General features: G+C 39.4%; 1 protein-coding gene across 1 annotated transcript; it reads right to left on the bottom strand.

Moving 5' to 3' along the window:
• Positions 1–3,496: 3,496 nt before the first annotated feature.
• KCNV1 (potassium voltage-gated channel modifier subfamily V member 1) lies at positions 3,497–9,333 on the bottom strand. The gene is given in 4 exon segments (XM_006916602.2): positions 3,497–4,204; positions 7,469–7,998; positions 8,883–8,913; positions 8,916–9,333. Coding segments are annotated over 4 exon segments (1,491 nt in total). The 3' UTR covers positions 3,497–3,692.
• Positions 9,334–9,598: the final 265 nt, after the last annotated feature.

The following is a 9,598-nucleotide window of genomic DNA, read 5'->3' as shown; positions in this document are numbered from 1 at the left end:
ATGTAAAGTGAGAGTAGTCAGCATACATTATTTTTCTCTGTAATTATAATCAACTCTTCAGGTGCAAGCACAAGTAGGCATTGGATAGGGATGAATTAGGGCTTGGGTTTTACTGACTGTAAAGCAAGAAGTGATAGAGGGGCAGTGGAGTTGAGGGGGTAGGTAGGTAAGGGAGAGATTTTCATATAAGGCAAGTGAAGACATGAAGATGGTGAGCATATGGGTTATCCCATTACTCCTGAAGACATACCATGTAAGCACTTGCCAGTGGGGTTTATAAATAAAGCTCTCCTTATGTGACATTTTTATGCTGTATCTCAGCATGGGTTGGAGAGAGATTTAGGAGTGGGGGTGTTTTGCAAAGGAAATCAGCAAGGTGATAACACATCACTTGCCAACCAATATCTTGCCTTTCAGAATGTAGAATGATTTATAAGACAGATGTGTTAATGGCTAATATTTTAAAAGAACGGGCTTTTCATGTTAACAAAATATATAGTGAAAAAATTTGTCAAAGCAGTAAGCTCACCCGTGATGATATTTTGCTTAGATAACTTGTGTCAGTATATAGATTTTCTGTAGTGAAAAGATTTCAACGATAGTAAGAATTCCACTGAAACAGTTCAGGGTTTTCTACCTCAGTCAACTTGTTTGAGCATCTAATAAATTGTACTTAATACTAATTTGTGTTAAAATAATAAATGCATTAATTCCTTATATATAAACAATAAAACATAAGTACGATGCCACTTCTATTAGAGATACCTCAGTAATTCCTTAAAATTGCTCTTTAGTTACTCAAGAATTACCTCTGTGCATGCAAATATTTTTAATTAGTATTCTCTGAGGTTAAAGAAAGCCAATAATTCCATTATTTACATTTCCGAACAAATTAAATTGTCCTATAGCAATAATTCTTAGATTTAAAAGAAATGCCAAATGTTTTTTAAGTGATATGATATAAAATTAAGAGTTCCTGCCTTGATTTGTTACTTAAATTTGATTTGCTTACTTATATGTACATTTGTTGAATAAGTACACTGATATGTTATATAACAGCAAAGTTGACTAAGCAGTGATATTTAAAAATTTCTTTTGAAATGTCCACATCTTAACAACAAAATTTATGCAGCTAACATACCACATTGTGGAGATCATGTTTAGAATCTTCTGTGGTATGAAAAAAAAATATATAATGCATATAGTTTTTTCATTTTCATTTTCCAACTATTAAGTATTCTAAAGATAATATTTTTCTTATTTAATAATGACTATAAGGTATGAGAGCAACAATCCCTTAAAATCACCATTCCACCTCTGAGAATAAGCAGATATTTTTAAGGCGTATTAAATCTTTTCACCCACAGAAAATTGACTTGCCTGCTTAAAAAGTGAATTCCTCTACATAGGTTGTATGGGGATAATGAAATATGTAATGTGACTTTTAGGAGTATCATTTTTAAGGTCTAGCAGATTGGAATTGATTCCTGGCTCTGTCACTTATGCATGGGCTGCGTAAATGTGGGCAAGTTACTTCATCTTTTTATACCTCAGTTTTGTCATCGTGTTCCCCTCACATCCTCGAATAGAATATTGAATACAAGAGAAAAGGGACTTCATCTGGTTTAAAAATCTCTAGTGCCCAGCACAGAGTTAGGTCCTGAACAAATATTTGTTGAATGAATAAATATATAAAATATATACTTAGAAGAGTACATGAATACTAATTGTATAATGGGGATATTTTGAGGATAAAGGTACATAAAACATGATGCATACAGAGTGTGGTCCTGGATCAGAGTAACTGTTCTTGTTGGAGAGAGTTCTGGGGAAGCCAGGGTGAGTTTGCCTTATGTGTCTGAACTTTCTTTGCCCTTCAGACTGCAGAACAGATTTAATTAGAACTTGTGGCCTTATGCCATGCTCTAGAACCATGAACTGTGTAAGAGGGGAGATATTTAGTTATTTCTACTCATATCTCCTCAATCTTTCATAATATTTAGGAAAAACAAGCCCAGTGGATTAAAGTATTTTAGCATACAATCTAAAGCTCATGCCATCAATAAAAATGTTTTTAGAGCTTAAGCATGCATATCACTGGAGGTAGTATATATGACATTTCATTGATTTTAAGATGCATACTTTAAATTTTTACATAGCCAAAATCTGGATGCATTTGACACTCGGTGGCATCTTACAATTGATTGGCTTTTCTTTTTCATTCTCTCTCTCTCTCTTCCCCTTTCCTTCCTTTTTCTTTCTTTTGTAGTTCATAAAATAATAAGGTGTGTTCAGTAGAATTGATAAAATACAGTATAGCTATATATAATAGCAGTATTTCTTCATGTTTATTTCTTACCACACCCAAACCTGGCAAAGATTTTTTTTTCTCATTTCATACCCCATGAAATTTTAATACTGTAGATATACTCTACATCTGTTTATGTGTTACACGTATATATGTGTTTTATGAATGTAAAGAGGAAGATATTCTTGTCCCCTAAGAACCAATATTCTTCCACTTGGGAACACTATCACAACCATTGAGTATGCAGCTTTTAAAGTGAAACTCTCTATTACTCTTAGTTTTAAAAATCTCATTTACTAGAATTATGGGAAACATAAATTAATGTTTAGGTTTAGAGCATTTGGTTTTAATTATATAACCTGATATCTAGGAGTTTTATTATCATCATGAATGATTGTCAAATGCTGTAAAAATGCATGCAAAGTTTGAACATTTGTTATGTACCCCAACACTCCATGTATTTTAACAAATGAAAGATCTTTAAGTTCATCTGGTGATATTATTCAACATATTATTCTCATTTTACGAAATAAAACTATTTAATAAATTTAGGATGTTCACTGCTTCACCTTTGCATATTCATAATTTTAAAGACATAAGTTGAACACTACATCAATAAGGAGATTCCCAAAGACCATCTCATTTCTGTGGAGTGCTGTAAGATATCTGATACTCCACAGACAGCACTCAGCGGGGAGGGTGAAGATGTGCAATTCTCGAAGGCTTTCTACAGCACTCTCCTACTGCAGTTTAAGTACTTTGGGGACCCCCACCTCCAATAATAATAATGGAATACAGAGCTCAGTCCATTTGTGACCAGTGCTTTGCATCAGAGGGAAGATAGGGACACAATCTATGACCAACAAACTGGGATTTTCTCTTGCAAAGCTAATTGTTGTATTCAACAGCTTGAACTGATGCAGAAAGGAGTGGTGTATTTACTTGGGGAATATCTTTAAATAGCAAAGTTCTTCAATGTGTTTTTAAATGTCACGACTTTTCTCTGGGCTTTGCAGTTTAACTTTCATTTTTTTTTTTTTCATTAGTGGTACAAACTAGTTTTAACATTCTTGAGACACAAAACTTTTAACTTTGTTGTATGTATTGCAATATTATTTTATATCTGGCAATTAATACATGTGCATATTGGCCTAGTTGTATTGGGTTATATTAAATGGCTGTTTTTGAGATTCAAATGTATCAAAACAATGCTCTGTTGTTTGGGGGGATATGAACTCTTCTAGTAGACCAAGCAATGTATCAGCAAAACTTAACACAGGTAGTATTCAACAGAGACCCCTCGGCAGTACACAGACAACCAAATCAAGGCTTTATCAATTGATTTAGTTTTACACAAGCTTTTGTAAATAAACTGAAAGCAAATTCAAAACCAGAAATCATCTCCTCCGCTGCTCCGAGTACTCGCTCTTTCTCTGCCCTTCAGTCGCAGCATCTCCATGATGCTCCTGGCATAGACGTCTCTCAGGTTAACGCTGATGTATGAGTCAGTGGCAATGTTCTTGGTTAGCTTCTTCAGAGCTTCGCGCTGTCTAACAGCTGCTTCCTTGAGCTTTAAGGTGAAATAGCAAGCAGAGAAGCGGTCGTTAATAATAGCAATAGGCAAGGCCAAGACAAGGATTCCGGATAATATACACATGAAGGCCACGATTTTGCCTGTGGTGGTGTCTGGTCTAATGTCCCCATAGCCCACCGTAGTCATGGATGTTGTGGCCCACCACCATGCACAAGGGACACTTGTGAAGGTTGTGTCGGGAATGCTCTGCTCAGCAAAATATTCCACAGTTGAGAATATAGAAATTCCCACGGACAGAAATAGGAGCAGTAGGCCGACTTCTTCATAACACTGGGTGATTGTCATCCCAAGTGAGCGTAATCCTGTAATAGAACAACTACTGTCAGTCACTGGCACTCCTCCCCTCCTCCTCCCGCCTCCCCTCCCCCTCTCCACTATCCACCCACAAACATGCGTTTCACATCTACTATGACTCCAGCATTAGGTTAAGTTCTGGGGAAACATAGATGACAAATCAATCTTTACTTCAGGAAGCTTAGTTCGATTGATGGGGCAGGATTGAGAAAGATAAAAAGAAATATAGTTAGATTCATTCACTTACTTATGTATTTATTAAATACCTATTATTTATAAAAAAAATAAGTGAGCAAGCAGAGGATGTATGATAGGAATTTGTACTGGAGTCTATACAATGGGAGAACTTTGCAGTGTTGCATGTGGAGGGCTTGTTTGGTCAGATCTGCATTTTAATGCATCACTTCAACACATTTTTCTAGTGCCAATTTGATGCATTCTCTTTATATTTTATGCATCTTTTCTTCTCGCCCTTCCAATAAAGTTTAACACAATGAGGGGATCGTTATCTGAATGCAAGAGGCAGTAAAGAGTGAGAGCAGCAGAAATAAGTTAGGCATCAGTTATAAAACTGATGAGAGAGCATCATATGTACACTTAGAGGACATTCAGAGAGGTCTGTTAGGAGGGATTCCGGAACTCCCATGGCACCCATTGACATTCTCATCCTTCATACCAAAGCCATAGGGAAATATCTCCCTTGAATACATAGAATTTCTACATTCTTATAAGGAGGTAGACCTGAAAACAGAATATTTCTCCACAGCAAAAAGGTATGGAGGACTGAAGCCACTAGGAAAATCACTATGAGGCATTGGGTGGATTCCCCATTGCTATTCTGAGGGTTTATCGAGCCCCTGGGAGACAGACCCAAGAGAGTCCATCCCCATCTCTGAAGAGATTAAGCCCTAGGGAGAGTAATGGGACTGTGATTTGAATGAGGTATCTTCTCTAACACTAGAGAGATATTGCTAAAAGTATATCTATATTTCGAAGTCATATCAATCTGCTGTCACAATAATACTGTCTCTGAAGTCCAAAGCACTACCTCTTAGAATCATTTAAAATTTTTATTCACTCACTGGAGACTACTTGAAGTGCACTAAAATACTATTTGTGTTCTATTATTTTGATTTTGTTCTTAAAATTTTGAAATATTCTTGAATTTTTTTACAGATCAGTGAATATTAATTTTGGGGTTTAACTTCAAAAATAAAATTTTTTAGAATATCTTTAGAATATCTTTTAAAAAATTGACCTTGCTGTGTCTGTACTGAATTGCATTTCTGAAATAAATTGACAACATATGAAGAAAAGCAGACCATTTGGGGAGTCTGTGTTTATTTCAAGATGAGATCTTCTAAACGATTTTGTAAAGAAATGTAAAGTGGCCTGAATTTCTGCATGCCACATTTATTAACTCAGATAATCCTCAAAAAACAATATGAGACAGATGTTGCCATTATTATTCCATTTTACAGATGAGAAGACAGGCACAGAAATGTAGCATCTTTTGTACAAAGCTACAGAGCCAGGATTTAAACTCAGGCTGTTTGGCCTGTCATTGTTCTCCTAACTGTATTGTATAATACCTCTCAATTTATATATGTAATTATTACATGGGGAAATATGACATCTATGTCTATGTTTTGCCAAATGTAAGGCTTGAGATAAAATTGTCAAACATTTGTGCAAGTGTTCATATCTTTTCAATAAACTAAGGCTTTATTAACACTTTGTACTACTTTAGAACTGAAAAACCCTTTGAAGAGGTGACATTGTGGAAATTACTATTATTTTCTTTTCCTCTCTTTTGGGGAAAAAAAAAATGTAGTCTTTACTGGGTGTTTTTAAATTGAATCCTGTGAAGAGTTTATAAATACTAGAAGAAAGCATCCCATTATGTGTGTCAGAAAACAAAGAGTAGTACTTCTAAAAGTTGTTGGAAACCCCATTATCAAATCCCTGGCGTGTGAGCCTAGCTAGGAAAACACACTACCAAAATGATGTTAGCATCGGTCCTCATTGCCTCAAGATGTGGGGGGAAGCTGAGGTTAATCTCTCTCTGTAACTGCAGAAAGAGATAACTGCCATTAACTTCTTTTAGGTGACCAGTCAGGCATATATGTAGAAAAATAAGGTGATAGTAGGATGCTCTAGCCAAATTATTTTTATTCATACGTATTACATTAATATGTATGATACTAACATGGCGTCCTCCTTCAGTGTTTTTCAAAGCGTGGTCCAAGAACCACCTACATCAAAATCACTTGTGAGCTTGTTAAAGTGTATGCTCCTAGATCCAACCCCAAATACTAAAATATGACTCTCTGTGGATTGGGGCACAGAATTTGCATTTTAACAAGATTTTCGTGGGATTCCTCTTGTCTTTAAAGTCTAACGCAAGGTAACACATATGTACTCTGGAACATCCAACAGCTACAGAGCCGGCCACTGAGGATCACTGCCCCCAGAGAGGAAGGATCATCTTTCATGGATTTGTGTGGTTTCCCCCACCATTGACTATTATTTTCATGCACAGTTGTGTGTTGTATGGAGATTTTTCTAGAGAGAGTGTTCATTAGATTATCAAGGCTTTATGATACACATCCCAAACTATGGAATTCTTGTTACCATCTCTCTCATGCATCCCAGATCAGGGACAAGAAAATTCTCAGATCCTAGATAAAATATTTAATTAGTGTCTTCTGCTTTCTTCCAAAGCAAATATTTCCATTGTTTCTTCAAAACTTATGGGAAGGTTACCAGTACCTGGTCATCTCTCTTTCTGCATAGCCAGAGAAGCCTCTGGAGGACTGACTTTCTCTTCTGCCAAGGAACATGTGTGGTAGGCACATCCTTGGACACAGAAGAGAAACTGGCTCACATTCTAATGTATCATATATAATTTATGCATATCTTTTTATGAGCTGTTTATGCATATTTTATCTGTAACCTTCTAGAAGCAGAGTCTTTCATTTCTGTACATCGTCTGGGCAGTGAGATAAAACAAATTGAGGTTAACAAGTGGGCAAATTATTTCTCAAATACTCTTACGGAGAAAAAGAGTGTGAGAGGCATCGTCTCCTCTATACCCATGATAAAACTTTAAGGTTTTGCTTCTCAATACCTTTTTGGAGATCATGGTTTGGTAAAATCAGGAGGCTGCTAATTTTGAGTATAGATGCAGAGTTGCTTTTGTTGGATTGTGGTCAAAGCACTAAAGTTTACAAACAAAGGCAAATTAAAAGGTATCAATGAAATCTGCGTACCTGTGGAATGCCTGCCCAGTTTTAGCATGCGCAGAGCCCTGAGCAGCCTCAAAACCTGGACAATGCGCCCCACGTTCTCCAGCTCTTGTGTAGTCTGGCTCCCACTCAGGCTCTCTACCAGGAGGGTGATGTAGAAGGGCAAGATGGCAAGGAGGTCTATGATGTTTGGCACCTTCCTTAGGAAGCGGCACCTGTCCCGCACGCACAAGAAGCGCAGGACAAACTCCCCGGTGAACCAGCTAATGCACACGTACTCCAGGATTTCCAGCAGCTGCAGGTCCAGCCAGCTTAACTCAGCTGACATCAGGGCCATGTTGACGATAGACACCACCACGAAGATGATGGAGATGACCCCAAAGATTCGGGCAGCTGTGGAAGACCCAGGTTTCTCCAGGATGTCCCAGAGTTTCTGGCGGACAGTGGGACAAGGTCCTTGTGAGAAGTCCTGTTCACTCTCATGTTGACTTTCCTGGTCTTCTGTGTCCTTCTTAAAGTCTAAAGTTTCACTCAGCTCCTTTCTTCTGAAGTATCTTTTAGAGAAGACAACTTGGTGATTAGTCAACTTTTTTTTTTTTTTTAATACAGAAGTAAAAGAGAATTAAACTTGACAGTGAGGTCATGCTTTTTATTTCAGTAAAATGTAGAAAATGTCCATTCATGTTTTACCCAGGCTGTCTCTTGCCCATGGAATTCTAAATTTCTCATTAGATATATTATTTTTTAAATGACACTATTGTGGTAGAAGTTTATACAAAAGAATTTATACATAGCAAATCTATGTTAGATTAATGTATTTTATTCCCATTTTCTTGTAACAAGAACAGAAATTTGTCATGGAATTTTGTGTGTGTGTGTGTGTGTGTGTGTGTGTGTGTGTGTGTGTGTGTGAGAGAGAGAGAGAGAGAGAGAGAGAGAGAGAGAGAGAGAGAGAGAGAAATGGAAAGGTATTTATGAAAAAATGGTAGTAATAGAAAAATAATAGCAAAGTCATTATCAAAGTTAAGGAATTAAATTTCTATCTTCTATGTGTAAAGCACTTGTCCAAGTTTTTAAAGTGAGTGTCCTCGGTTTGATAACTGATAATGCTCCCTTTACATGCATCTTTTGGAGCATAGCTTCTCTAACTCATTTATTCAGTCACCAAATATTTATTTCAGGCCTGACCTTCCATGCCTTATAAATAAATTGGCATACATTCACTCCAAAAAGAATTAGGTTCAAAAGTTCCAATTACAAAACAGCCTTGATGCTTTCCAGCCCGCACCGCCTCCCCAGCTTCCAGCGCAGAAGTGGCCACAGGTATTCTTAGGCCTGGGTTCTGCGAGGCTTGTGCAAAGCCTCACATTTTTACCTCTGCCGCCCTCTCTCCACCGCGCCCGCCTCCCCGCCCGGTCACCGCGTGCCATTTGGGTACCTGTCCCTGCAGCAGGCATCGGTTTTTTTTACTGGATCTCCTGAAGGAAGGAGAGCGCGCACAGCTGCTCCATGACATGCAGGCGGCCGGTGCGGTAGTAGTGCAGGACGTAGCGGAATGCCTGCGAGCTGCGATCGAAGAAGTACTCATTGTCCACCGGGTTGGCATCATCGCAGAGCTCCAGGGGGCTGGGCGCGGCGGCCAGGGCCCCGGGCCGCCGGTACGAAGCCACCACCACTGCCAGCTTGCCCAGGCGTGTGTGCGGGAAGCATGACAGCGCCTGCTGCGAGAGCACGAAGCGGCTGCCGCCCACATTGACGGTGAAGCAGTCCCCGAGCGCCAGGGGCTCCCCTTCGCCCTCGCTGCAGAAGACGCTGGAGTCCAGTGAGGTCAGGGAGCCGCTGTCAAGAGGCGAATCCAGCAGCGCGCGGCGGTGGGGAGGCAGCTCCATCCTGGCCGCTGCTGCCTGAGGGCTCTACAAAGTTGGGGGCGCGCCGGAAGCCTCGGTCGCACGAGGGCTGTGGCACGGCCCCTGGTGGCGGCCGGGATTTCTCTGGCTCTGGAGGGGTTGCCTGCCACCCGCGCGCCCCTACTCTCTCCACTTCTGTGCTCGTGCCGCCTCTCGCCGCTAGGGAGCTGAGAGTGCGCGGTAGCCCCGCCCAAGAGCGGGAGCCCAGAGGATGGGAGGACCCGAGGGGTCGCGTCCAGGGAAATGC

Source organism: Pteropus alecto, unplaced genomic scaffold (assembly GCF_000325575.1).
Source record: "Pteropus alecto unplaced genomic scaffold, ASM32557v1 scaffold164, whole genome shotgun sequence".
NCBI classification, from domain to species: Eukaryota; Metazoa; Chordata; class Mammalia; order Chiroptera; family Pteropodidae; genus Pteropus; species Pteropus alecto.
This window is presented reverse-complemented; position numbering and strand designations above follow the sequence as displayed.